The following is a 26,946-nucleotide window of genomic DNA, read 5'->3' as shown; positions in this document are numbered from 1 at the left end:
CTAAAAATAAAAGCTTTTTTTTTTAAAGATGTTATTTATTTATTTAACAGAGAGAGAGCACGTGCATTTGCACACACAAGCATGGGGAGTGGCAGGCGGAGAGAGAGGAAGAAGCAGGGCCCCCACCGAGCAGGGAGCCCCACATGGGGCTCAATCCCAGGATGCTGGGATCACGACCCAAGCCGAGGGTAGATGCTTAACGACTGAGCCACCCAGGCGCCCCTACAAATAAAATCTTTTTTTAAATGAGTTTTATTTTATTTTATTTTACAGGTTTTATTTATTTGAGAGACAGCAAGCATAAGCATATACAGCAGGGCCTCAGGCCAAACAAAAGATGACAGAGACTCAGTATGATTAATTTACTACCCAACATTTTCAAATGTAACTCTCTGATTAGAGTTCAAAATAAGAATAATGCAACTGACAGGGCACCTGGAGGGCTTATCGGTTAAGTGTCTGCCTTGGCTCAGGTCATGATCCCAGGGTTCTGGGATCAAGTCCTGCATCGGGGACCTTACTTGCCAGGGAGCCTGCTTCTTCCTCTCCCGCTCCCCCTGCCTGTGTTCCCTCTCTCACTGCCCGTCTCTATCTCTGTCAAATAAATAAGTAAAATCTTAAAAAAAATTTTTTTAAAAACCCTGTCTTCAGAGAAGATGGCTAATGTTACATCTGACTTATAAATATGGGTGAATAATACCTACGGTTGAAAAAAATATGATATATAACAATTATTGTGAGGCATAATATACATCAAAGTCAAAGAATATGCCAAAAATATCAATAAGGCAATTCAGTGAGTTTGGAGCAGAGCTGAGATACCTATGTTTTTATAAAACTCCATGGGGGAGTCTGATGTGAATCCCAGGTTGAGAACCCTGGCTGAGAAGATGCTAGATTCGGATTAGATAAGTCAGAAGGGGCTGAGCTAGCATTTAAATAACTGAACTTTTGGTGGGTAAATTTGCACTTCTGTTCTCAAAGAGCATCGGGCCAGGTGCCAGCAGGGCTCTGGCACCTACAGGGACGTGAGGCAGACCTACTGCACACGTTTGGATGGATGTTTCCCTGAGGCTAAAATACGGACACTGTGCACTTTGGCAAATGTCCAGGGACTTCCCATAGAGCATGTGATTTCTAAAATGTTTATATTAACAGCATTTTACCTGTACAAATTTGACCTAGAGAAGACTGAGCTCCTCCTCTGATTGGATGGCTCTTTACAATAATGACACATCCCACAAACCTAATAAATCCTAGGGCCTCTCTTCTCCTAAGGTGAGAGGACAGACTCTGGGACCCTCCAAGGTGGTTTTAGATAGAAGACGTCTTGGGAGGAACTGGAGCCCTCGCTCCTTAATGACAAGATGTAAACTGTGGCAGCCTCTTTGGAAAACAGTCCAGCAGCTCTTCCCAATGTTAAATAGAGAGCTGCCATGTGATGTAGCGATCCCACTTCTAGATGAGATGGAAACAGACGTCCACACGAAGACTCGGATGTGGACGCTCACAGCAGCATTACCCATAATGGCCAAATAATGGACACAACCCAAACGTCTATTGATAAACAGATAAATAAAATGTGTCCTACCCATACGACGAACTACCGTTCGGCAACCAAGAGGAATGAAGCCCTGAAACACACCACGTGTGGATGAACCTTGAAAACGTGGTACAGAGTGAAAGGAACAAGTCACCAAAGCCACGTGGTGTGTGAGTCCATTCCTCTGGCGTCCAGAACAGGCGAGTGCACAGGGACGGACGGTGGGTTAGTGCGGCCAGGGGCGGGGAGGGGGTTGCAGGTGGGGGTGTCGAGGCAGTACAGCTACAGAGAGCAGGTTTCTTTGGGGGTGATGAATGTGCTAGACATAGACAACAGGGATGGTTACACAGCTCTGCACATATACAAAAAACGTCCAGCGGCACCTGCGTGGCTCAGTCGTTAAGCGTCTGCCTTCGGCTCAGGGCGTGATCCCAGGGATCACGCCCTGAGCCGAAGGCAGATGCCCAACCGACTGAGCCACCCAAGCGCCCACCAGAATCATAACTGTTAGATATTAAATGAACACATGTCAAAGGTTTTATTTAAGTCACTCTTTATTTTTTTTTAAAGATTTTTTTTTTAATTTATGTGACAGAGACAGCCAGCGAGAGAGGGAACACAAGCAGGGGGAGTGGGAGAGGAAGAAGCAGGCTCATAGCGGAGGAGCCTGATGTGGGGCTGGATCCCAGAACGCCGGGATCACGCCCTGAGCCGAAGGCAGAGGCTTAACAACTGAGCCACCCAGGCGCCCCTCTTTAAGTCACTCTTTAAAAGCGATTCAGGAATGTTATAACTACTTCAAAGTCAAAAAATCACAGATCTATGCAGAATAAAGGATTGTTGGATTTAACTTACAAATGGATACAAAACCAGCTTTTTCCACAACTGGACGTCAGTGGACTCTCCATGGGACGGATTTCATTTTCAGGGGTGTGGAAAACAACCATTTACGTTGCTACTAATTACTTACAAAGGCAAAGCTGTAAAATGGCTTGAGCCGACGAGAGGCGCCAGCCGTACAAATGAGAGCCCCGGGCACAGCTCTCCTTAGGGCACCAGTAAGCCGCTCTGCTCATTCAGCCTTAGACTTTTTACACCCCAGGCCCCACCCCCTAAGTGCCCCGATTTTCAGTCCCCAGGATTCCCAGACTCCCAGTCCCCCTAAAAACTCTACTCCACTCTGTCCGAGCCCACCACCCCAGACCCCAAACTTCATCTCCTGTTAACCCAGCACCTAGTCCCCACCTGCCACATCCTCAGGCCCCAATTCAAGGTCTGGCCCTCAGACCCCCCCACTCAAGTCCCGCCAGTTTGCTCCAGCACCAGCTCTGATGGCAACTCCCCAGAACTGGAAGCCAGATCACTTCCCATCCAGCCCAGGGTCCCCGTGCTTCTCGCACATCCAGGGAGAGGGCCGGCCCGCTGATGGCTGAGCTTGGCTGACCTCTGGCTTGGTGGGTGGAGGGGAGAGGGATGGTGACTCTTCATTCAGAAAAATAAAGAAGTGTGATGTTGTGCATGTCGAGGCCTAGAACCAGGTGCCACGATACTGCTTTGAAGAGGGACCCGGCCAGCCAGGCCATCCACATTCAACACAGTGGACCGTCAAGAAAAGCGAAGCCTGCCCCCTGCTCCATGTTGAGACCTCAGTGGGAGGGGATGACTGGCTCAGGCTCCCAGCCCCACACTCGCCTCACCACCAGCTCATCCCAGCTCCCTGACCTCCTGGAAGATCCACAGTGGCCTCACCACAGGGGCCTTGCTCGAGGTCTCTGATCTTCAGTGGGGCTCCCAGATGCCTGGCTTTGCTGCGCACCTGCTTTCTTTTCCTCTCTGCATTCTTCGGCCAGGGTGTGAATGCCTTCTCTGCTCTGCTCTGTGCCCTCATGCCTTCCCCACGCTGGAGGCCTGCCTCGCTCCGCCCCCTGCAGCCACCCCACCTGCTCAGCACTCTTCAGAAGGGTGCCATCCACAGAATGACTCTACAAAGGGAACATTCAGGGGCGCCTGGGTGGCTCTTGATCTCAGCTCAGGTCTTGATCTCAGGGTTGTGAATTCAGGCCCTGCCCTGGGCGTGGGGCCTACTTGAAAAACAACAACAAAGGGAACATTTGGGGAGGCTCAGGGGTGTCAGGAGGGGCCAGATAGGAAACCTTTTCTTATCTGCTTTTAAATTAGCTCTGTTTTCCCACTGCCTTTGCAAAGGGATGGAAATTTCAAAGTCGTTTGCAGCTTGTCTTTCACCAAACTAAAATGCTCCTATTGTTATGCAGACACAAAGAACTTCCCCTGAGAGCAGCCTGGGGACCTCGTCTAGGAAGTTCCTGTCTGCTCCCTGCCTGGCCCGGCTCTGAGCATTCTTCTGAGGGTCCAGTGCCCAGGGAACTCTCCCTTGCAGGTCAGGAGCGTGTCAGGGACGCACTATGCTAAGGAGCTGGAAGTGGAGGCCTAGGAGAGGAAAAGGTCATGGGAAGGGTAACAGGGAGAGTTGCCAAGAGAATGACTCTCCCCCAGGCAAGAAAAGATGGGCCAGCACTGGGTGTCCGAAGGTCTGGACTGTCCTGAATGTTTCAGGGAGGTACGCTTCACCATGCTCTCAGCTGTGACAGACAGCAATCAACTTACCTTTTCTTAAACAAGCAAGAAATTGGGGGCCCTCACAACTTGGAGGTCCAAAGATCAAGTTCAGATGCAACGGGATCCAGGTAATCCCAGGATGTTTTCTGGGTTCTGCCTCTCTCGACCTCTCACCCTGCTTGCCTCTGGGGTGCCATCATTCTCAGGTGTGTTCCGGGAACAGTTCGGGTAGCTTTTTATAGCTCTTGGGATGACTGACATGCTAAGACAGATGTCATGGTGGACCCTGACGTGCTCCACAGGGCAAGGGTCCTTCAGTTCAATCACTGTGGGCAGGAAGGGGGACACCACGATTGGATTATCTGGGTCACCCACCCAACCACAGGGTGGGGGCAGGGGGTCCTGTGACTAGCACCCATCAGAACCCTAGTAGCCTCCGAGCCCCCTGGAAGGTGCAATGGAGAGGAGGCTGGTGCTTGGAGTGGGGAAGCCCAAGTGGCCTTGTGGCCTCAGGCAGTTAGCCTCCCTGAGACAGGGTGGACATGGCCAGAGTGGCTGATTCCAGAATGGCTGATGGCCTGCATTCATTCGCTGGCCAGGGTCCCAGATGCTCCCACACTCCCATTCTCTGGTGCCACAAAAGCTAAGAGGTCCCTTTGAATTCCATGGAGGAGAGGAAGCCCCTTAGAGGACCACTGTCCCGTGTCCCCAAGTCACACAGTGAAGGCCCTGAGCAGACGCTAATGGAAGGACACAACCGTTTTATCATCCAGCTGTTGCCATACCTTCAACTGCATTGGAATCCACACCTCCTTAGGGACTCCAATAGGCTGAGAACCACAGGACCTTCAGTCATTCCACCAAAGCCAGGTGAGGCTTGTCCAGACACGCGCAGGCTCAGCCTCAGGGGAAGTGGCCGCGCACCTGGGAAGGAAGCTGCATGCAGCAGGCCGCACCCCGGCGAGCCCTTCTCTGGCTCTGAGGAACTTCGGAGCCTGCTCCTGGTGGCGGCACAGGCGACGGTGCACTTGTAGTTCAGGCCTTGCTCTTCCCCAGGGGTACTCTCTGTGGACAGCCAGGTGCAAAGGTCCTGCCTTGGCCACTGCGCCCCCTCTGGGGTTTCCTTCAAATTCCCCCCAGCCCTGGGTTTGAGAGACCCTCTGGGCAGGGCTGTGAGCCTGAGCTGTGGGCCACCTGCTTTCCAGCTGGAAGTGTGGGTGCCCCGGCGATCAGACTCCGTGCTGGGCAGCCGTGAGTAGGGTGTGTCGGGATGGCTCTCAAGAACTTGGCCCTTCAGCATCTCCCTCCCCTTGTTATTTCCTACAGAGTACGGACAGGAAGGCCTTTGAGGCTTCTAAGGTCAGTGGCTTCCTCAAATTGTACACCTCCAGCCCTGGCCCCAGGTTCAGGGTCACCTGCCCCCTCTCTCCAGGAGAGCGTGCATGTCCTACAGGGCCTTACTCCTCTGTGGCCCTTGGGCCTGGCACAAATGCGTATATGGGCAGACACGAGGCTCTTGCAAATGCTTTTGATCATCGCCCAGTGGAAGACAAAGTAGGAAGGAACTGGGAGGCAGCTCCACCAGCTCCAGCCCCAGGGTGGGCAGGAGAGGGTGCTATTGGGGGATGAGGGCAGAGTCTGTGTATGGGGAAGAGGGTGTGCCAAGGCCTGTGGCTCCACCACCCACTCCATCCCCATGTCCTCCTCCCTCTGAATCTCTTCACTCACTCCCACCAAAGGTGGCTTCTGCAGCTCACACCCCACTCACCGCCCCAACTCCCAAAGGCAAACAGCCATGTGAACCCCCACTGGCCCTGCTCCTTCTCCAGGCCGTCACCATCCTGGGAGGCCGGGACCTGACAGGTAGCCCCCTGTCCTCAGGGCTGGGCTGTGTCTGAGCCACGTGGGAGCCTGGGCCCTCCCAATACTTGATGCACCCAGACCAGAGGCTCCAGTGGTCCAGGCCTGGGGGTCCCTCCCATCCTCCTGCACAGCTGGTCCTGCCAGGGCAGGGAGAAAGAGGAGACCTTCAAAGGCCCATGTGCAGGGCAAGTCAAGGACAGGCAGCTTCTGAAGTTTAAAAAGGGCATCCGGAAACGAGAACAATTGTGGGAAGGGGTTGGGGTGGGTGGGGCAGGAGCCAGTTTCCCAGCCCCCACAATCGCTTAGGGGACATCCTTGCAGCTGCAGGCTCCCCACTGCAGAAACGGACCCTCTTGTCCATGAGAACCAGATTTCAGTGCCAGACCAGTCACACTGGATCACAGCTCAGGTGTCTGCCTCCCCTGGGGAACCTGTGCTCCTACGGGCCTCTGCCCAAGAAGCCAAGAGGAGGCAGAAGCCCGAGCCTCTGCCCACTGCAGCTGCCATCCAAATATCCTCTCCTGAATCCTTGCCAGCCCCCTTGCCTGGCTTAGGCACTCGTTCCAGTCCCCTCCAGCCCTTTGTGCAGGAGAACCACCCAGTTCAGCACAGGCCACAGTCAGTGCTAAGACTCTGCTTCTTGCAGACACTAACTAACCAATGCCCAGATTGCTATCCTAGGGCTGGGGCAGGTGTGGGCTGCTCAGAAACAGGGGCCACTTGTCAGAAGCCCAGGGAGAAGGCAGACACTGCCATGTCCGCCTGAATGAAGAGTATGGGCCATCTGCACATTTGATCACAGAAGGAGCTAGAAACTAGACGCTTGTGGCTCAGGGAAGGCAGCAATGCTCCTGACCAGAAGGATCCCTAAACTGGCTGGAACCTTATAACCCAGTCTCTTCTAAGCTCTACTCACTGAGCCCCTTCTGTGCCTGGACCTTGCAGGAAGGCCTGGGCATAAGCCCCCTGGCAGGACCCTCCCACAAAGGAACAGACACTACCACTGCTACGCCACACAAAAAAAGAGACAGCCTGCTCCGTTTGACCCTCGTGCCCAGCTGGCTCAGCCCACACAGCCCAGAGATGCTTACAGAGCAGTGACCCTTAGGGAAGAGGCCTCACCACTCAGCTGGAGATCTTGCATGAGGTGCTGTTGGGTGGACACCATGCTGCCTCCAACCACTGTAACCTGTCCTGTGGGGGATGTTCCAAAAATCTGTGGGGGGATGGGGAGCAAGAGCCCAGGGCTCAGAGGGCGCAACCCCAGGATCTATGAGAGCAGCGAGCCGGGGGTGGGGGGCCCTTGATGAACAGTTCAAGTCACCACTCCAGCTCAGTAGAGGTCTACCTGCACAAGAGAAAGGTGCTACAGAAGTTAACTACTCGAACCTATGGAGTAACAGTGATTTATTGTGCAAATCCCACACAGGTTCCAGATCTGGGGCCAAGTCCACAGCCCTAGCTGGGCCCTGGTTCTGGGACTGTTCTGTGGTCCCCACCCTGACCAGCGTCTGCTATGGAGTGTACAGGTGTCCATGAGCATGCCCACATGCGAGGAGGGCCTCCTTGGGCTGCAGGCACTTGGGCGCTGCAGCATCTCAGCCTGACATCAGGTCCCCCATCTGTCCAGGCTTAGGGGCCGCACTGGTCCACACAGTCCTTCCCGCTGTGGAACACGTGATAGATGCTGGTGGGAGGGAACATGGCGACAGCGCCGAGCAGGGAGCCCACCTGGATGGCCACACCAGCTGCCAGCAATGCCGGCCGGCCACCACCATGCAGCAAGGAGCTGGCGGCCACCTTCACGTAGGAGAACACACCCAAACACAGCACCCACGACAGCACCTGGGAAGATGGACACGGCAACAGGCTGAGCATGAGATGTTCCCTGCTCTGGCAAACCCTTTCCCACTGCACCCTCTTTGCCTCAGTGTCCCCAGTATACTTACCACAAGGGCCACCCCCGCAGAGGTGCCCACCAGGGGTGGGCAAGGGCTCAGGACTGCCAATGCCATCAGGTAGGCCCCAAAAAGCATGCCCAGGACAGAGAGACCACCCAGCCCTGCCAGAGACCTGCAGGGGTGAGCAGAAACTCAGGGCTGGCTGCGCCAGGACCCAGCCCCCCCTCCCTAAACTCTAGCCCAGGTAGCTTGGGGACGCTTGTGTACCTGCAGAGCACGCCCATGGCCAGAAAGCAGGCGAGGGGGTTGGCAGCGCTGCCCAACACCACTGCCAGGTGGTAGGCCAGGCGGCCGTAGGGCAAGCAGGAAAAGCTCTGAACGGCAGGCAACACGCCATTGGTCAGTGCATTGGTGATGGCCAGCAGGCCCAGCAGGCAGGCTCCATGGACAGAGAGCAGCCGATAGGGCTCAGGGTCTGGGCTGGGAGTGGTGCCTGGGGCTTGGCTCGGTGACTCCTGCAGTGGCAAGGCCTCTTCCTCTTCCTCCTCCACTCCTGCGGCTCTTCCCCGCAGGCCAGACCCTGGACCTGCTGTGGGTGCAGGTGGTGGTGACGGCAGTAACAGCAGGAGACCCTGGAAAGCGGCAGCCGAAGTGACCAGAAGGGCGGTCAGCACCCAGAAAAAGGTGCTGGCAGGAAAACGCTCTGGGACGTTGTGGGGGAGCCAAAGGGAGCCGTTGGTGGGAGACGGCGAACATTCAAGGTGGCCTACGCCCTGCACGAGGGCCAGCAAACAGGGCAGCAGGGCACTGAGGCCCTGACCCAGGAAGAAGGAGCGCAAGAAGGGAGGTGGTAGGTGGCTTAAGAAGGGCAGGAAAGTGACGTTAGAGGCACAGCAGGCCAGTGCCAGCACCAAGGCCAGTGTTAGGAAGGCCACGGAGTGGAGCTGCCCCGCGACTGGGGCCATGTGGCGCCACAGTGGGGCCAGCAGGGCTGTGCCCACCACGCTCAGTGCCTGCACCACCTGGATGGGGGCCCGCTCGCTCTTGCCCGGAGCCAGCCGCCTCCACAGGGTCACCACCAACAGACCCAGGTTCCCCACTGCCACAAGCACAGAGAGGTATGACGGGAGACTCCAACCTGCAGCGAAGGGAGAAGACCACGTCAGGGGCCAGGTGCTGAGGGACGGTGAGCAGCTGCAACCCGCCTTACCTGGCACACCTGAACCCCCACTTCCCTGCGCACTCCCACTCACCTTCAGGAAGGTCTTTTACCACCACAGGCAGCTCCACCCAGATCCCGTTGATGGCAGCCCAGGAGCCCATGCCAAAGAGGGCTACCAGCAGGTGGGTCAACACCAGCCGGCCCAATGGGGGTGCTGCCATTCGGCCCAAGGCTGGGCCCTTCAGAACAGGCCAGGGTCACAGCCCGCTCCTCCTTCCCCACCTAGATCCAAAGAACACGCTTCAGCTCTACTGGGAACAGAAGACCTCTTCTACCTTGAAAGAAACAGACACGAATGCGGGATCACACGTCATAGACACAGCACTGGAATCGGGAGGCCCAGACCGCCTAGACCAGGGAACCTGGAGCGTGCCCGGGGGTAGGGCATGGGGGTGACCGCGGCCAAACACACAAAAACAGCACAGCTAGGCCTACATGCCGAGAAGCGGGAAGCCGGGACCAAGGAGCCACGACCCCAGAGGAAAATGAGGAAAGAGGGACTCCATCTTCGGGTCTGAGCTGCTGACACCACCGCCACCCTCACCCCAAAACGGACACGGACTCCGGGACAGGGGCACCCCTAAGGCGCCACGCACACCTCTGCTGCTTCTGCGCCCCAGCGGGAGTCCGAGGCTTCAGCGAGACCCAGGACCGCAGGAATGAAGCCCGGCACCGCCCCTCGCTGCGTCAGGTGGGCGGCGAAGAGCCGCCCGGTGCGCAGGGGTACCGGCGCCTCCGGATCTGCACCTGTGCGCTCCCCGCCCGACAGCCAGTATCTCGCCACACTACAAGGGCGCCGGCTCCGGCCCAGGAGCGCGGCCTCAGCCCAGAGCCGGCGGCGCTGGGAAACGATGCTTCGCCCGAGCGAGAGCTCCAACTCACGGCAGGACAGTAGCGAGCCGCAGGTCGGCCAGCCCCCGGCATGACCCATCACCGGAAGTCCCGCCCCGGAAGTCGGGCGCTGAGCTTGCGCGGAGGGGGTCGGCCCGGGGCTCAGGTCCCGCCTTTGCGCGGGCGCGCCCCGCCGCCGCCCGGCGGCCTCGCCTCTTCCGGTGCTCTAGGACGGCCGAGGAGTTTGGCCGAGGAGTTTGGCCGGGAGCTATGGCTCCCGGGGCGGCGCGGCGGGCCCGGCGGAGGGTCCGGGGCGCACAGCTGGCCGGGGCGCGGGCTCGCTCGGCCGAGGACTGGTGGTGGGACCGACTGGCGCCGAGCGGCTCCGGGTACCACCTGCTGCAGTCGGACAGCATGCTGCTGGTGCTGCCCGGCCCGGGGCCTGCCCGCACTCGCGTGCAGAGGCGTGCCGCCCGCCGCACTCAGCGGCTGCTGTCCCCTGCGTCCCGCGCCAAGGCCGCCAAGGCCAGGCCTAGAACTGCGCCCGCTCCCGAGCCGCAGCAGGGGCCCGACTCGGGCTGGGGCGACCGCATTCCCCTGGAAATCCTGCTGCAGATTTTCGGGCTGCTGGTGGCGGCCGATGGGCCCATGCCTTTCCTCGCCAGGTACCCCAGGCCCATTGAGCGCAGCAGCGTGGCTCAGGATGACCTCTTGCCGATCGAGCGGGTGGCTGAGGCGGGGACAGAGGGCGTAGCCTAGAGAGAGCAGTCTCCCCGGGGGTCCAGTTAGAGCCCCCAGGGCCTGTCTTTGAGCTAAGGTGGCCGCAGCATTGTGAGAACAAAGGGGACAGGTCTCTCCTCTTAGAAAACCCCGCGGCAGCGGCCACGAAAGCCTCGGCCCTTCAGCAGAGGTTTTTCTCCCAGGGCTGCACGCGTGTGCCGCCGCTGGCACGAGGCCGCCTCCCAGCCTGCGCTCTGGCGCACCGTGACCCTGTCGCCCCCGCTGGCTGGCCGACTCGCCAAAAGCGGAGCCAAGGCGGAGAAGAAGCTGCTCGCCTCTCTGGAGTGGCTTATGCCCAGTCGGTGAGACATTCCCTCTCTTCGTTATCGCCTCACTTCATTTCTGTGGCTTGTAGAAAGCCGCAGGCCCATTTCTGTCTCCCTACACCAAAGTGATGGGCTGGGGAGACGCTGACAGAGGGGCAGCGGGGGGACACTATGCAGCTGTGCCTCTGCTGTCGGCCCAGGTTCTCCCAGCTCCAGAGGCTGACCCTCATCCATTGGAAGTCCCAGGTACACCCCGTGTTGAAGGTGAGAGCTCTAGGCTGCCCTGCACACCAGCCATGACACTTGGGGTTGCCCAGTACTTCCAGGGAGTGGGTCAGGCACCTGGAGCCCCGTGTTGCTCCATGGGGACGCCTGCTTGGTTCTCCTTTCCTGTTGTTTCTTTCAGCAGGGAGGCGTCAGAAGTGGGAGTGCCCATGTTGGCCTGCTAGGGGCAGAAAGGAGGTCCTAGCTGAGGCCATGGAGAGGGTTTGGTGTCAGCCACTGGTTTCTCTCTTTCGTGGACCACAGAGCCCCAATCTCTGCTGGTGCTCTGTCTTCCACAGCTGGTCGGCGAGTCCTGTCCTCGGCTCACCTTCCTCAAGCTTTCTGATTGCCATGGTGTGAGCCCTGACACTCTGGTCATGCTGGCCAAAGCCTGCCCCGAGCTCCACAGCCTGGACATACAGCACTCCTTGGTGAGCCCTGTGTCCCCAGGGGTCCTAAAGAAGCCTGGGCCAAAGTGACAGGCGCCCATGTGCTGGGTTCCCAGGTGGAGTCCACAGCTGTGGTGAACTTCTTGGAGGAGGCAGGACCGCGAATGCGCAAGTTGTGGCTGACCTACAGTTCCCAGACAACCGCCATCTTGGGTGCACTGCTGGTAGGTTGGTGACGGGCAGGAGCAGAGCCAGATGCTGAGCCAGGGACTGCCAGGCCACTGAGCCTGTGTTCTCTTCCACCTCTGCAGGGTGGCTGTTGCCCCCGGCTCCAGGTCCTGGAGGTGAGCACCGGCATCAGCCGCAACAGCACTCCTCTCCAGCTGCCTGTGGAGGCCCTGCAGAAGGGCTGCCCCCAGCTGCAGGTACCTGCCACCCCACCCTCCCACCTGCCACCCCCCCCCACCATCTGCAGCCTGGGCCTTGCTCCAGGTGCTGCGGCTGCTGAACCTGATGTGGCTGCCCAAACCTTGCGGGCGAGTGGTGACTCCTGGCCCAGGCTTCCCCAGCCTTGAGGAGCTCTGCCTCGCTGGCTCCACCTGCAACTTTGTAAGCAACGAGGCCCTGGGCCGCCTGCTCCACGGCTCCCCTAATCTGCGCCTGCTGGATCTCCGTGGCTGTGCCCGCGTCACCCCTGCTGGCCTGCGTGATCTGCCATGTCAGGGTCAGCTTTCTCTGGGTGGTGGCTGCGTGGGGGGGATGTGGCTACCCCCTGCCCGCCCCACGGCTCATGACCACTCTCCACCCCCAGAGCTAGAGCAGCTTCATCTGGGCCTTTACGGGACGTCGGACCGGCTGACTCTAGCCAAAGAGGGCAGCCACCTGTTGACCCAGAAGTGGCGCCACACTCTGCGGGAGCTGGACTTGAGCGGACAGGGCTTCAGCGAGAAGGACTTGGAGCAGGCCTTAGCTGCCTTCTCAGCCACCCCTGGGGGCTCACCCCCAGCCTTGTGCTCTGTCAACCTCAGGGGCACCCGGGTCCCACCAAGCACAGTCAGGTCAGCATCCCCTTCCCCAGTCCCTTGGAGTCAGTACAGCTTGCCTCCCCGACAAGCCTGGCTTGCAGCCTTCGGGGGTCCAAAAGGGGAGCACATACTGGCCAAGCCCCTACTTAGGATGCCCCTTAGGGACACCATGGGTGCTGGGCTTGGGCCTCGGTGGCTGTGGGTGGCAGAGCCAATTGTGGTGCCTGGGCAGAGAGGGCTCCTTATGCTGGCCTGGCCCTGCCGGGGCCGGGGTCTTCTGGGAGCCAGTGGCCCGAGTCCCCATGGCCTGCTGTGCCCCTCCAGCTCTGTGATCAGCAGCTGCCCAGGCCTGCTCTACCTCAACCTGGAGTCCTGCCGCTGCCTTCCTCGGGGCCTGAAGCGGGCCTACCGAGGCCAGGAGGAAGTCCAGTGGTGCTTGGAGCAGCTGCTCACCAGCCTCCCCTCCTCCAGCTAGGCCGCCCCAGACCCCTGATCCTCAGGGAGCCGGCGGTGCCCTCCACCCTTCTCGTGTTTTGACTGTTTGAGCATTTTGTTACAATAAAACATTTTTAGGAACTCTGTGTGGTCCTTCAGGTGGGATGAGAGGACAGGTGTTGTACCAGAGGGAACCACTCAAGGCTAGAACTGGTGGAGAGCCTGTGGGGTGGGGGTGGCCTCCCAGCGTTCCTGAGGCTGCCTGTGGTCATGCCTTGCTCACTCACTGCTGGGCTGGAATCCTGGACTGAGTGAGTGTGTCCTAACCTTAGGGACACTGAGGTGAGCTATCTGTGGTTGTGTTTGAAGCTCTACAGGGGGAAAAGTGGCGATGGAGCAGGGGAGGCCTGCTCAGCCATGGGGTTCAGTGTAGGGTGTCTGCCTGCAGAGTTCTCTCCAGCTTAGGCCTGGGATGCCTCGCCACCCTCCTTTCTGTTGAGGACTGTGAGCCAGGCTGTGCAGGGGGCCTCTGGTGGTGTGGGGACTCGCGGGGAAGTGTGTGCTCCCTTCAGGGCTAGGCCTGGGGACTCCCCGCAGAAGGGGTAGTCAACACAACAGCCCCTTCTAGAACCCGATGCCCAGAACTTCTAGAACCCAGGCCTCGCCCAGCCTGGACCACCACCTGGTGTCGCTCCTCTGCCTTTTGTCTGAAAGCGGCTCCTTCCTGGACCGCAGCCCTGGAGGCTTTCTTCTCCCAGGTATTAGTGCGACTGTAAGCCTTGGGCGGTGGCAACCTACCAGCCGCCCAGCTGACCCTCTGTGCCTAACCCAGGCCCCCAAGGGCCGCATTAGCGGCCTGCCCACGACCTCCGGTGGCAAGCGCTTTCAGCTCTGGGCCCTGGGACTCTTCTGCACCGAGCGCCACCTGGCTAAGCGCCTTAAGGACAACAGCTTCTACCCGTTCACCCAACAGCAGCCCAACGGTGCGCGCGGAGCCGGAACCAGAACGCGGCGGGGGCGGGGCGGGGGCCCACTGTCTGAAGCCCGGCGGGGTGAAATCCTGCTTGCGACGGGCAGGGGCCTGGACCTGGGATCGGATTTGAGTGGGGGCGGGTCAAGCCCGGGGCGGGCCCCGAAACTGCAGGCGGGCTGCGGTCGGTGCCCCAGCGCCGCGTGCAGCCGCCGGCCGGAGAGCTGGCCGTGCCACCCGCGACTGCGAGCAGGGTGGTCCTCACGCGCCGCCGCCGCGCTGCCCGCAGTCTTCGTGCTCGAGTACTACCTGGACACGCTGTGGAAGGGGGCGCTGCTCTTCGTCGTCTGCCTCTTTCTCGTCAGCTTCGGCCTTGTGAGCCAGGTCTGAGCTCCGGGGCCCGCCCCCATGGCCCGCCTCCTGGGGGGGACCCCCTCTCGGTGCCCCACCCCCACGCCCCCTGGCCGCTCAGGTCCCCGGGGCTCCTGCAGGTGCTGAACCAGGAAACGTGGGGCTTCCCCGCGTGCGGCGTGGGCGTCGGCCTGTGGCTCATGATTTCGTCTCTGCCGCGGCGGCGCCTGGTGCTGAACCACATGCGGGGCACCTACCACTTCTCCATCCAGGGCCGCACCGTGTGTCAGGGCCCTATGCACCTGGTCTACGTGCGCCTGGCGCTCAGCTCTGACGGTGACGCGCGCGGACAGGGGAGGGTGTGCAAGGAAGCAGCTCGGAAACGTGGCGGGGTGGGGGGCGGGCAAGCCAGCCGTCTGCACCCCCCCCCGCCCTGGTCCCCAGAGCCAGCCCCTCCCCGCCCCCGAGTCCCCAGGCTGAGCTGCTTGCCCCTCTCCAGCCTATGGAAGGTGCTTCTTCCAGTTGGTCCTCTGCGGCCACCAGCTAGAGCCGCTGGTGCTGGTGCAGCTGTCGGAGCGCTATGAGGTGGGTCCCGCTCCAGTCCACCCTGGGGCCCCAGACACGCTCCACTCCCCCGCTCCGTTCTACAGGAGGCCTACCACTGCTCGGGGGCTTAGGATGGGGCCACCGCTCCGGCAGAGCGTGAACACCACGCGGTCCGCAGCCCAGGCCTTAACGCTGGCAGCTGGTGGGGAGGGCGCCGGAACTGACAGGCCTTCTCCTGACCGCCACCTGTTCCCACAGCAGATGGAATACCTGGGCCGTCACATTGCCCGGAAGCTCAACATTAACTACTTTGACTGCCTGGCCACGTCATACCGGCACGTGGTCCGCCACTGGCCTCTGGGGGCCACCTTCAGCCCCGGCATCGTGCAGCGCAAGACGGGCACTTACGACAAGCGGACCTCCCAGTCGGACCTGGACGTGTGACGCTACAGGGCGCAGCCCCCCCCCCCCCGCCCCCACCCCAGGACTGCATTCTCCCTTCCCCGACGGTCTCTTGCCTTCACCCCACCGGTACTCTCCCTCTCAATAAAGCCGTCTCTTGCTTCCAGGCAAGTGTTTCCTGTGGGCACCCGCTCCAGGGCACACCTCCCAGGGCCTCAGGGAGCCTGTCAGGGAGCAGATCTTGGAGTTGGGTTGGAAGATTGGGGGTGGGGATAGGAGCAGGGTGAGTCATGAGCAGCAGCCCCTCCAGGTGTTTGGACCCATCACTGGCAGGTGTGGGACACGTTGCCTGTCTGGGTCAGCAGCACTTACCTGGTCCTGGCTGGCCTCAGAAGTGAGGACCAACGAGCCGCATCTAGCAGTCAGAATCTGGTCAGTCCGAGTCAGTCCTAGTCCAGGCGGCAGTGGGGTGGGGCACAGCCGCAGGTCCAGCCTTGTGCCTGGGGGTACACCTTGGACTAGACTGTCCCCAGAGTCGCTGCTGCAACTTTCCCAGGGAGTAAGCTGCAGAGCCCTAGGCCAGGGTTCAAGGCCTTCTGGAACACCAGTCCCATATTCCCTTGTCCAGTGGGTGTTCCCACTATCTGGGTACTGGGAGCCGCTGTGGGAGCAGAGAGGGCAGCGGGCCACTGGGGACTCAAGAGGAGTGGCAACTGGCACTGTCCACGTGGCTCTCCTGGTCAGCATTTTCCCTCAGGACCATGTGGTGACCCAGGTCTTTGGGCGTTGTGTCAGTGAGTGTCCCTGGAACCGAACCAGCTGCATAATTTGCGGGGCCCCAAGTAAATCGAAATGCAGAGCCTCCTGTTAGAAAGTTATGAAGAATTTCCAGAAGGGGGCGCCTGGGTGGCTCAGTCGGTGAAGCGTCTGCCTTTGGCTCAGGTCAGTAACCCGCGATCGGGATCTAGCCAAACATCAGGATCCTTGCTGGGCAGGAAGTCTCCTTCCCCCTCTCCCTCTGCCTCTCCCCCTGCTCCTGTGTTCGCAGGTGCGTGCGCTGTCTCTCAAATAAAGAAATAAAATCTTTTTAAAAAAGAATTTCCAGAAGGAGGCACTACATTAAATCCAGTATGGGGGCGCCTGGCAGGCTCAGTCAGTAGCGCATGTGACTCTTGATCTTGGGATTGTGAGTTTGAGCCCCACATTGGGGGTAGAGTTTACTTAAAAAAAACAAACAACAACAACAAAACCCAGTATGGGCTCTTCTGAGCTTGGGGTCCTGCGTGACTGCCAGGGTCTCATGCCGTGAGTCTGGTCCTGCCTGGAACCGTGGCTCAGAGTCACCCTCTGATCCACTCCTGATCCCAAGGCTGGCCAAACCCAGTGGGTGCACGAACATCCCTGCCTGTCTTGAGCAGGATCTGGGAACTGCTGGAATCGCTTTAGGCAGTCCCAGGGAGCAATTATTACTCATGGCACAAGTGCAGGCTCTTCTTGCCTCTCAGAAGATAGGGTCCAAGTTATCCCCAGAGTGAGAGTGCCCTGCTTTCATCAGGGGATGGGCTGGAGAGGGTAGGCAGAGCCCAGCAGTGATGGGCTTGGGACAGGTTAAGGGACAATGTTATGGGGGAAGGTGAGCAGTGAGAGGTGTAGGCCACGGGGCTAGGCTAGCCGGGTGAGTGGCTTTTGACTGAGCTAGACCCAGGGTGCCATCAGCTTTGAATGGGTTAGAAAGGCACCCCAGTCCCTTGGGCTCTGGGAGGCTCAGACCTGTTGGTGCTACAGGCTTGGGACTCAGTTTCTTCTAGGAAGGCAAAGTTCCTGCCCTCCTGGAAGTGACAATCTTAAGAGGGACAAACACTGAAGAGCTAACTCGTATACTGCCGAAGTGGCGGGGGAGGGGGATGGTGTCCCCCTAGCTAAGGGGATCAGGGAAGACCTTTCCAAGGATGCACCATCTGAGCTGATAAGGAGCTGGGGGTCATGGGGAGCTCTGGAGAGGGTGTCTGGGCAAGGGTTGGGACCTGTAAAGGATATGATGCAGGAACAAATTTCTTGGCTGGGCAGAGGAGGAGAGGATTGGGAACACACTGTGACTGCAAGCAGGGTCTCTTTGCCCATCCTCCACTGGTTCCATAAAGAGAACCCCCCCCCATGTTTAACTAGGCATTTGGTCCCACAGAATAAAGACTGCATTGCCCAGCCTCTTTACAGATAAATATACGTGGTCTTGAGACTAATTCCTGGCCAATGTGATAGAAGAATCGGTATGTATAATTTCCAAACATGTCCTTAAAGGGAGGGGTTTGCCTGTCTTTTCCAGTTCCTTTTTTTCTCTCTGGCCTAGAACGCACCCACAATGACTGGAGCTCAAGCAACCATTTTGGGTCATAAGGTAGAATGCATAGGTTGAGGATAGCACAGTAACAAGATAGAATTATGAAGCCTGAAGACTGCAGCTGCCCTGCCAACTCTGGATGGCCTATCTCCAACACTTTGCAAAAGAGAAAAACTTCTGTGGTTTAAGCTACTGTTATTTGGAGTTTTCTAACACGTGTAGCCAAAGCCCCTATTCTAAAAAAAAAAAAAAAAAAAAAAAAAAAGATTGTTAGCTTCAAAGGGTGGTTGGGTGGGTGGAGATTCGGAAGCTTCAAGGAAAAAAAAAAAAAGGCAAGGTGTGAAACAGTCTTCCCAGAGAATGGAAGACTAACTGGATAAAGAAAGCATAGTAAGATTTTCTGCTTGTGTGCAGAGCCCACTTTTAGATGTGCGTTGTAAATTTAAAAAAAATTTTTTTTTAAGATTTTATTTATTTACTTGACAGAGAGAGAGAGCACAAGCAGGGGGAGCGACAGAGGGAGAGGGAGAAACAGATTCCCTGCTGAGCAGTAAGCCTAACTCAGCGCTCCATCCCAGGACCCTGGGATCATGACCTGAGCCAGAGGCAGACACTTAACCAACTGAGCCACCCAGACACCCCATGTGTTCTAAATTTAAAGAATGAGTGAATGTGGTTTTATTTTTTTGTCTAGCAAAGTTTTGCTGCTTGGATGAAGGTATGGAGTAGGAAGATAGTTTGGTCTAACAAGGATTGGGAATTAGTAAGGACGATATTATAAGAGTGTGGGGAATTGATTATAATTTTGGACTATGGGACCTGAGCTGGGAAGGCAGAGAGTGAGCACAGGAGTTGAGGGGCAAAGAGCAAGGAGCTTCAGTTCTCTATTGATACATAACCAACCACCCTAACCTTAAGGGCTTACAACAGCAAATACTTACTCATTGTTTTGTGGGCTGGCTGGGCTCAGCTCGGTGGTTCCTGTCCACACATGTAGCTGGTGTTGCTCATGTGGCTGTGTCAGCTGGGAGCTCAGCTGGGGCCAGATGTCCAAGTTAACCGCCATCCTCCAGGGCCTCTTTTCAAGTGGTGTCTCATCTTTCAGGAGACTATTTTGTTACTGGTTTCCAAGAAGACTAGCACCAGTGGGCCACAATCTCATTAAGGCTCTGCATGCATCACTCATGCTGATGTCTCAGTGGCCAAGCAAGTCACATGGCCAAGCCCAGAGTTAGTGTGGGAAGGTCTACCAAGTACATGAAAACCAGGAGCTTGATAGGGGGTCATGAATGTGGGCAATCCACCACAGTCCACCCTCTGGCTTCTCCCAAGACTGCCAATATCTCATCACAGTGCCCAGCTCAGACCTCAAGTCCAGGATCTTGCTTCTAAGTTAGGTCCAGGTGCAAATGAGGTTGCTCGGGTATCCTTCCTTGGGAGCAACCAGCTGTGTGGGTCCTCAGTGAGGAGACCCATGAATTAAAAAAAAAAAATCAGGTTCTCTTTCCCTACACATCCAATGTACATTATTGAGACAGGGACAGAATATCTTCAATAGACACTTGAATTAAAATATGGGGGAAGCCTTGAGTGTGGGCTGGATTTAGTGACTTGCATCCAAAGAATAGAGTATCGGAAAGGAAAAATAGCAACTTTACAGTAAGAAAACCTGGCAGACGCCACCTTCAGCGAGTTATCAAGCTCAACACCACCAGGGATAAGTCCTGTTGACATCACGTCCCTCTGCTGTGATGCGATGAGAAGACCACATCGGGGGGCGCCTGGGTGGCTCAGATAGTTGAGCGTCTGCCTTTGGCTCAGGTCATGATCTCCAGGTCCTGGGATGGAGCCCCATGTCAGGCTCCCCGTTCAGCGGGGAGCCTGCCTGTCCCTCTCCCTCTGCCTCTCCCCCTGCTTGCGCTCTCTCTCTCAAAGGAATAAATAAAATCTTAAAAAAGAGAGAAAGAGAGAGAGAGAAGACCACATCACCTCTGAGGTCTCCTCCCCAAACCCAGAATTCCAGGCTAATCACAAGAGAACATCAGACAAACCTCAGTTGAAGGACATTCTACAAAAGTGACCAGTACTCCTCAAAACTGTCAAGGTCATGAAAAAGAAGGAAAGACAAATTGTCAGACCACAGGAGACTAAGAAGACTAAATGCAATGTGGTCCCTTGAATTGGTTGCAGAAACAAAGAAAATGTCAGTTAAAAAAAAGTGAACTCCAATTAAAGCCTGGAGTTAAGTTCATAGTAACGTACCCGCGTTGGCTTCTTGGGTGCGACAGATGTTCCGTAGAGATCTAAGGTATTGACATTAAGGGAAGATGAGGGAAGAGCATACAGGACGTTTCTGTATTATATCTGCAACTTTTCGGTTAATCTAAATTTATTCTAAATTAAAACGTTTATTTAATAAAAGCAAAGGGTGGGGGGCGCCTGGGTGGCTCCGTTGGTTAAGCATCTGAGTTTGGCTCGGGTCATGATCTCAGGGTCCTGGGATCGAGTCCACGTCGGACTCCCTGCTCAGCGGGGAGCCTGCTTTTCCCTCTGCCTCTGACCCCCACTTGTGTGCTCTCTCTCTCTCTCTCAAATACATAAATAAAATCTTTAAAAAAATTAAAATTAAATAAAAGTTTTAAAAAGGAAGGGGTGGAAATTGTGTAGCAATTATGGTCAGTGGAGATCCGGAACTGCAGTTGAGCATGTATGGTGCTCAGTCTGCTGTCGTTGGGAACCTGCCTTGATTAGGGTCCTCTTGTGCCTGCTGGTGCTAGCCCCCAGGTGGTTGTTCTCAGAGGCTCTGGACTCTGCTCTCTAGCTTCTTGGCTCTGTCCTGAGCCATCCTTCCTTGTCCATAGGAAAGGCCCCATGTTCTTGACCAGCATGCTTTCTGCAAACAGAAATTTTGAAGCCTAAAGGTCCTTTTACATTTTGAACAATCTCTGTCTCTTGTAATCCAAGATAGTATGATTCCTTTAAAAACTATGTAGGATTTAGGATGGGGGGATGGGGTAACTGGGTGATGGACATTAAGGAGGGCACGTGACGTAACGAGTGCTGGGTAGCTACATAAGACTGGTGAATCACTGAACTCTATCTCCGAAACTAATAATACACGTATTAATTTAATTTATGTATTAATTTATGTAATTTATGTATTAATTTAATTTAATTAATTTAAGTTTTAAAAAACTATGTAGGTTTTCTATGTATCAAATTATAACACACTACATTGAACAAGATTTATACCAAGAGCTCTCTTCAAGGCAGACCTCATTCTCCTTGTATTGCAAGTCAGAATATTGCTGACCCTGTCCTTGAGATTCCTAGAAGCCCTTTTGTCTAGCAGAGAGGATCTACAAGACACTGCTTTACAGGGGCACCTGGGGGGCTCAGTTGGTGCAGCGTCTGCCTTCAGCTCAGGTCAGGATCTCAGGGTCCTGGGATTGAGCCCCACGTTGGGCTCCCTGCTCAGCGGGGACCTGCTTCTCCCTCTGCCCCTCACCCAGTAAAACCTTTATTTAAAAAAAAAAAAGAGAGATACTGCTTTACATCTCTTAGGAGTCTGAATGAGAAGTCTTTTTTTTTTTTTTTAAGATTTTATTTATTTATTTGACAGAGAGAGACAGCGAGAGAGGGAACAGAAGCAGGGGGAGTGGGAGAGGGAGAAGCAGGCTCGCAGCAGTGCAAGGAGCCTAATGCGGGGCTCGATCCCAGGACCGTGGGATCACGCCCTGGGCTGAAGGCGGACGCTTAACGACTGAGCCACCCAGGAGCCCCTGAATGAGAAGTCTTATGGCCCCACTTTTTTTTTTTAAGATTTTATTATTTGTTTGTTTATTTATTTGAGAATGGGGGAGGGGAAGGAGCAGAGGGAGAGGGACAAGCAGACTCCCCACTCAGTGTGGAGCCCAAGGCAGGGCTGGATCTCACGACCCTGAGACCCTGAGACGTGACCGGAGCTGGAATCAAGAGTTGGATGCCCGACCAACCGAGCCACCCAGGAGCCCTCTTACGGCCCCACACTTTCAATCTTCACACTGAGAACACGTCTCCACAGTGGCGCTCTGGATTTGGTCTGTGCTCAGAGTCTGTTTCTTACTCTGAGTAGCTTTTGCAAGCTGGAGAGACTGGGAATGAAAAAATGTTTTACTTTTCAACCCAGCAAGTCCTAGATTGGAAATATTTTTTCTAAATTCTTCTTGAAAACTAAACAGTTCTCTCTTTAGCTCATTCATCACTTGTGATATCATTCATTGTGAAAAGAAGCCAACGGGCACTGATTTCCTAGGGCTGCTGGGTAGTTAGAATGACAGCACTTTCTTTTCCCGCAGTGCTGGAGACACAAGTCTGAAATCAAGGTGTCAGCAGGGTTCACTCCTCCTGGGGTCTCTGACGGAGAGGCTGTCCTAGGCCCCTCCTCCAGCTTCTGGTGGCACCAGCAGTCTCCTGTGCCCCTTGGCTGACCTGCCTCTGTCTTCTCCCGCATCTGTGTCTTCTCAGGATGCTCTTCTGTCTTTTGTGTGTTTCTCCTTGTAAATCACCTGTTGAATTAAAGGTCCAGCCTACTCCAGTGATGGCCTCCTCTTAACTAATTACATCTGCAGTGACCTTATTCCCAAATAACATCACATTCTGAAGCACTGCAGGTTAGGACTTCGATATATTTCTTTTCTTTCTTTCTTTCTTTCTTTCTTTCTTTCTTTCTTTCTTTCTTTCTAGGTGTCACAATTCAACACGTGACAGGCATTATCACCATTTTAGATCATTGCGCTTCATGTGATTAGTGACATGCTTGGGTTCGGATCTACCATCTTGCTGTGCACTTTCTATGCGTCCCAATTGTTCCTGTTTCCTTTTCCTCTTTTTCTTCCTTCTTTTGGATTTGTGGAGAATTCTGTATGATTTTTTTCTTTGCTGGCTTATTAGCTATAACTTCAGCTATTATAATTTCTTTACCCTTTACAGATACACCTTTAACGTATCACAGCCCACATTCCAGTGACTATGCCACTTCACTTGGGCTGAGAACTTTGCCATCCTGTCCTTCCATTTCCCCCATCTGAACGCTGTGCTATCTAGCTACACATCTTACTTCTATATATGTTATAAATCCCACATACATCGTTATTCTATTTAATCAGCTGATTATCTTTTAAAGAATAAGAAACAAAGTTTTTACCTTTACCTCTTAGTTACAATTTCCATGCTTTTCATTTCTTGATGGAGATCTCGATTTTTACGTGATGTCATTTTCTTCTGTCTGGAAGACTTTCTTTAGGATTTCTTATAGTGTGGGTCAGCTGGTGACGAATTCTTACAACTTTTCTATGTCTGAAAAGTCTATTTAACCTGTGTATTTGAAAGATATTTTCACTGGGTATTGAGTTCTAGGTTGACGACGTTTTTCTTCCAGCACTTTAGAGATGTTGCCCAGCCATCTTCTAGCTTGATTTCCATGAGAAATCTGTTGTCCTAATCCTTGCCCCTTTGTACACAGCATGTGTCGATTACCCCCACCCCCTGCTGCCTGCTTTTAATATCTCCCCTTATCATTTGACTATGATGCGGCTCGATGCGGTTTTCTCCCTGTAGCATGGGCTTGGGGCTTCTTGACCTTCTTGGATTTGTAAGTTTATAATTTTCATCAAATCTAGAAAATTCTTGGCTGTCATTTCTACACTTTTCTCCCAGTCCCTCGTCCCTCTCAGGACCCCTGTCACAGGTACATTAGGCCATGTGAAGTTACGCCACAGCTCACTAATGCACTGCTCTTCCTCTTTCCTTCTGTATTCTAGAGCAAATGTTGAGAGTGTACAACCCCAGGGGAAGGCCGGGGAGGTGAGGGTGGGAAGGTCCACACGGCATTAGGAATTACAAAGTTGCCAGACCACCCTACACCAAACTTCCAGGGAATGCAGGCAGGATGACCGCTCACTGCCTGCTGGCAGAGCCTCCCCCTTGGTAGCCCTGACAACCTCTGGTCACCCTCTTCCCCTCCACTTCCTCCCCCTCCCCCCTTGTGTTTCCTTTAAAACTTCCCCAAAGAACTGTCCTGGAGGGGAATGAAAGTGTCCTGTGTCTTTTTTTTTTTTTTCTTTAAGATTTCATTTGTCCGGGAAAGAGAGAGCACAAACAGGGTGAGCGGCAGGCAGAGGGAGAAGCAGGCTCCCCACTGAGCAAGGAGCCCGCCGTGGGACTCCATCCCAGGACCCTGGGATTGTGACCTGAGCCTAAGGCAGGCGCTTAACCAACTGAGCCACTCAGGTGTCCCTCCTGTGTCTTGATACAAGAGCAACTGTGTTTGTTAAAACTGATGGAACTCCACACTTGAGACATTTTACTGTTTGGAAATTCTAACTCAGGCTTGAAATGAGGTGGAGGGTCTGAGCAGGGCCAGGTGATTGGATCCCTTGGAACAAAGTAGGACCTGGGTCACTCAGGGCTGCTGGCCTCTCTGATGGCCCTAAAACTCAGGAGGCTGAGGGAACATCCTTCCTGAAGCAAGAAGGGGACAGTGCCCAATCACATCTCCTGGTGCCCCCCAGCTCTGGCTGGGTCAACTCAGGGTGGGAGGCAGGGGCTCCCTCACAGAACTCCCAGGCCCCTGTGCCCTCTCATGTCTTTGTTTACTTACTAAAAGTGGCATTTTGTGATATGACATCTGGGATTTGGGGGAGGGATGGGGGCAGAAAGGAAACCAGATTGGCTGTGAGCTGGTCTTGGGTGATGCTGGTGATGGGCACATAGTGTAGAATGTGTAGAAAAGTGTAGAAATACACTTTTGCGCACATCTGGTATTTTCTATAATAAAAATGAAAAAAAGAAAGAAAGAAAGGAAGGAAGGAAGGAAGGAAGGAAGGAAGAAAGAAAGAAAGAAAGAAAGAAAGAAAGAAAGAAAGAGGAAATCCACCCTTAAATTTGCATCTTGTTTAATTTGCATGTCTTTTCCAGTAAGGTCTCTTATTTATCGTGTAGTAAATTGCCTGTTAACCCCTTGGGGGTCTTGCCATCTCTGTCTGTAGAGTTCATTTATAGCAGCTATTCTATAATCAGAATATTAACCCATTGTTATACAAATATTTTCTATTATTTTGATATTTACTCTTTGTTTTTCCTTGTCTTTTTCAAGTAGACATTTTCAGTTGCCTTGTGGTCTAATTTCTCCCCTGTAGCTCCAAAGCTCCTGCCCCAGCAGGGACCTGTTCTGCCTCATGAAGTTGTCCTTACGAGCCTCACCCAGTACACGCGGCCTGTTTTGCAGTAACCAGCAACCCCTCCCACCAACAACCTCAGCCTTGCTGCTGGGCCTCCCCTTACCCTTGGGAACTCCAGCCCCCCTCTGCCCTGCTCCCTTCCCTCCAGCCTTCTCTGGGGGCTGCTTTTCTCTCCCCACCCACCTCAGCCCCCTGCCCTGGAAGGGGGGCACTCACCTGCCCTGTCCCTCACTGTGGCTTGCAGCCCCTCCCCCACTCCTCTGTCCAAGAGTCCTAGCTGAGACGAGCCAACAGCTCTGCCAACCACCCACCCCAGCCCTTGCTCTGGGCATCGCCCCATTGCTGCATCAGCTCTGAATTCCTGGGGTGTCCATTTCTTGCGACCACCCTTCAACTCTCTGCTCCTCAGTCTGACCTCTTCTTCCTGCCAGTGACCTCATCCTCTGTCCCAGTTATGCCCTTGACCCCGTCACCATCAGTAACTGTCCCCCCTCACTCCCACTCTGGCATTTCAACTCAACAGCCCATTCTCAGACCATCACCTACCCCCCAGCTCAGTGCTGCAGACGCTGACCCCAGCACTCCAGAGCCCCCACACTGTCATGTCCTTACTCCTTCCTCACTCCATTTAGATTCCAAAATCATTGTCACCTCTCCCTTGCACACCCCCTGGACTTAGATGCCCCTTTCAGAAGCTCACCTGGCAAAAGCCCAAACCTGGATGAACCCAACCATTCTGCTTATCCCCACTGGCCTCCCTGCTGCTCCTCAAAGATATACATTCCCATTGCCTCTGGAATAGAGGCTAAAGCCCACAGCTGTCTCCCAGGTCTGGTCTCTGCCCCCTCCTGCTCTCATGATCCAAGCTATCACCTGGTCTCCTCATCTTTCTGGTTAATATCTGCGTCCTGGGCTAGCCCTGGGCTCTAGGAGCAGGTGAGGAGTGGCTGTTCTGAGCTGTGAGTCTCACCTCACAGTTGGGGAACAGAATGAGCAGGTGAGGGGTAGCCCACTATGCACACAGGGTCCCAACTGGATTCCAGGAAAATACGTCATCCCCCATTCTACCAAAGAGAAGGCTGAGGAGGGAGGTGTTGGGGTGCCAAGGAGCCAGACCAAAAGAGGCTCCTAGCTAGGGTGGGATCCTGGAAGCCAGAGAGATTTGCCCGGATCCAGAAGGAAGAGTGGACCCTCTAGGCTAGGCTAGACTGGATTGGAGCCCAGTAGAGTGGAGGGGGGTGAGAAAGTGACCACAGGGCCCAGGAGTGAGCACATACAGGGATCTTGGCTCTGCTGGGGGCAGGTTGCTGGGGACATAACTCAGTGAGTCTCCTCTTTAAAGCCTGGCCTTTCAGCAACACGGGACCTGAGGAGGGCCGGAGGTGGCACGCCCAGAAGCAGAGGGAGATGGAGGGACATAGAACCAACACTGCATCCCCTCATCCCAGATGGGTAAGAGGCTGGGCCCAGCTGCAACATGAACCAGGACAGAGGCAACAGAGTCTCGGAGGACCAGAGACTCTATGGGGGCAGGGTGGACAGACAAAGCACCTTGGGTGCTAAGGCCCTGAGGGTTGGCGTAACCCTCAACTGGCTGGATCCTCTGAGAGCCAAAGCAGCCTTGTTTCCCACCATGTCCTTTCCTACAACAAAGCCCCCTGCCCCCCACCAGGCCTCCAGCCCTCAGTGGGAGAGATTCAGGGTGGCCTCCGGTGGAGGACAGCTGAAACTCTCCAAAAACATGAGAATCACCATCCCTCCTTCCCCAGTCTCTCCTAGCTGGACCCCAGGACTGGGTCCAGCAGTGACCTTGGGATGCCCGCGGGGGCAGGAGGGGTGCTGGAAAGGAGGCGGGAGAGGAGGCCCAAGTAATTGAGACTGGGCCACATGTGTGCTCTGCACCCCAGCCACTGAGGACTGATGGCAGAGGCCTGGGCCCACCTGCCCCTCCCCGCCAGGCGCCCCGAGGGGCTGCGGACTCCACCTGAGCGAGAGCGATCAAGGGCCGCCCGAATAGTCCCCT

The 26,946-nt window shown here is 55.3% G+C and overlaps 3 protein-coding genes across 8 annotated transcripts; 2 read left to right on the top strand and 1 right to left on the bottom strand.

The window, feature by feature from the left end:
• Window positions 1-7,375: 7,375 nt before the first annotated feature.
• SLC52A2 (solute carrier family 52 member 2) lies at window positions 7,376-10,065 on the bottom strand. Of its 5 annotated transcripts, XM_057307979.1 has the most exons (6): window positions 9,705-10,045; window positions 9,138-9,381; window positions 8,907-9,022; window positions 8,152-8,516; window positions 7,933-8,056; window positions 7,376-7,828 (listed from the first exon to the last, which is right to left on the bottom strand). In XM_057307979.1, exons 2-6 carry the CDS (start codon window positions 9,265-9,267, stop codon window positions 7,616-7,618), a joined length of 948 nt encoding a protein of 315 aa, XP_057163962.1. In that variant the 5' UTR covers window positions 9,268-9,381; window positions 9,705-10,045; the 3' UTR covers window positions 7,376-7,615. The 5 variants fall into 5 exon arrangements, with proteins under 5 accessions (XP_057163962.1, XP_048068640.1, XP_026344752.2 ...); XM_048212683.2 differs by having other exon boundaries at window positions 8,152-9,022; window positions 9,138-9,328; window positions 9,989-10,065; XM_026488967.4 differs by having other exon boundaries at window positions 8,152-9,022; window positions 9,138-9,328; window positions 9,705-10,062.
• A 19-nt stretch (window positions 10,066-10,084) lies between these two features.
• Window positions 10,085-13,244, top strand: FBXL6 (F-box and leucine rich repeat protein 6). 2 transcript variants are annotated; one of them, XM_026488965.4, is made up of 9 exons: window positions 10,088-10,602; window positions 10,861-11,019; window positions 11,184-11,247; window positions 11,547-11,678; window positions 11,753-11,860; window positions 11,948-12,061; window positions 12,129-12,360; window positions 12,448-12,694; window positions 12,986-13,244. In XM_026488965.4, the coding sequence occupies exons 1-9, from the start codon at window positions 10,208-10,210 to the stop codon at window positions 13,134-13,136; spliced, it is 1,602 nt and encodes a 533-aa protein (XP_026344750.1). In that variant the 5' UTR covers window positions 10,088-10,207; the 3' UTR covers window positions 13,137-13,244. The 2 variants fall into 2 exon arrangements, with proteins under 2 accessions (XP_057163960.1, XP_026344750.1); XM_057307977.1 differs by lacking the exon at window positions 11,547-11,678 and having other exon boundaries at window positions 10,085-10,602.
• Window positions 13,245-13,730: 486 nt separating this feature from the next.
• On the top strand, window positions 13,731-15,407 carry TMEM249 (transmembrane protein 249). The gene is made up of 6 exons (XM_026488875.1): window positions 13,731-13,868; window positions 13,929-14,079; window positions 14,356-14,450; window positions 14,558-14,753; window positions 14,917-15,002; window positions 15,222-15,407. Exons 1-6 carry the CDS (start codon window positions 13,731-13,733, stop codon window positions 15,405-15,407), a joined length of 852 nt encoding a protein of 283 aa, XP_026344660.1.
• The last annotated feature ends 11,539 nt before the right edge of the window (window positions 15,408-26,946 follow it).

This window comes from Ursus arctos, unplaced genomic scaffold, assembly GCF_023065955.2.
Source record: "Ursus arctos isolate Adak ecotype North America unplaced genomic scaffold, UrsArc2.0 scaffold_6, whole genome shotgun sequence".
NCBI lineage: Eukaryota > Metazoa > Chordata > Mammalia > Carnivora > Ursidae > Ursus > Ursus arctos.
The sequence above is the reverse complement of the archived record's forward strand: the minus strand, read 5'-3'. Positions and strand labels throughout refer to the sequence as shown.

Coding starts and splice junctions, on each gene's coding strand:
- TMEM249 (XM_026488875.1), top strand. CDS start 13,731: ATGCCCAGAACTTCTAGAACCCAGGCCTCGCCCAGCCTGGACCACCAC. Junction 14,754..14,916: donor CCTGGCGCTCAGCTCTGACG/GTGACGCGCGCG, acceptor GCCCCTCTCCAG/CCTATGGAAGGTGCTTCTTC. Junction 15,003..15,221: donor AGCTGTCGGAGCGCTATGAG/GTGGGTCCCGCT, acceptor CTGTTCCCACAG/CAGATGGAATACCTGGGCCG.
- SLC52A2 (XM_048212683.2), bottom strand. CDS start 9,267: ATGGCAGCACCCCCATTGGGCCGGCTGGTGTTGACCCACCTGCTGGTA. Junction 9,023..9,137: donor GGTAAAAGACCTTCCTGAAG/GTGAGTGGGAGT, acceptor CCTTCGCTGCAG/GTTGGAGTCTCCCGTCATAC. Junction 8,057..8,151: donor GCCATGGGCGTGCTCTGCAG/GTACACAAGCGT, acceptor TCACCCCTGCAG/GTCTCTGGCAGGGCTGGGTG.
- FBXL6 (XM_026488965.4), top strand. CDS start 10,208: ATGGCTCCCGGGGCGGCGCGGCGGGCCCGGCGGAGGGTCCGGGGCGCA. Junction 12,062..12,128: donor AGGGCTGCCCCCAGCTGCAG/GTACCTGCCACC, acceptor GCCTTGCTCCAG/GTGCTGCGGCTGCTGAACCT. Junction 12,361..12,447: donor GCGTGATCTGCCATGTCAGG/GTCAGCTTTCTC, acceptor CTCCACCCCCAG/AGCTAGAGCAGCTTCATCTG.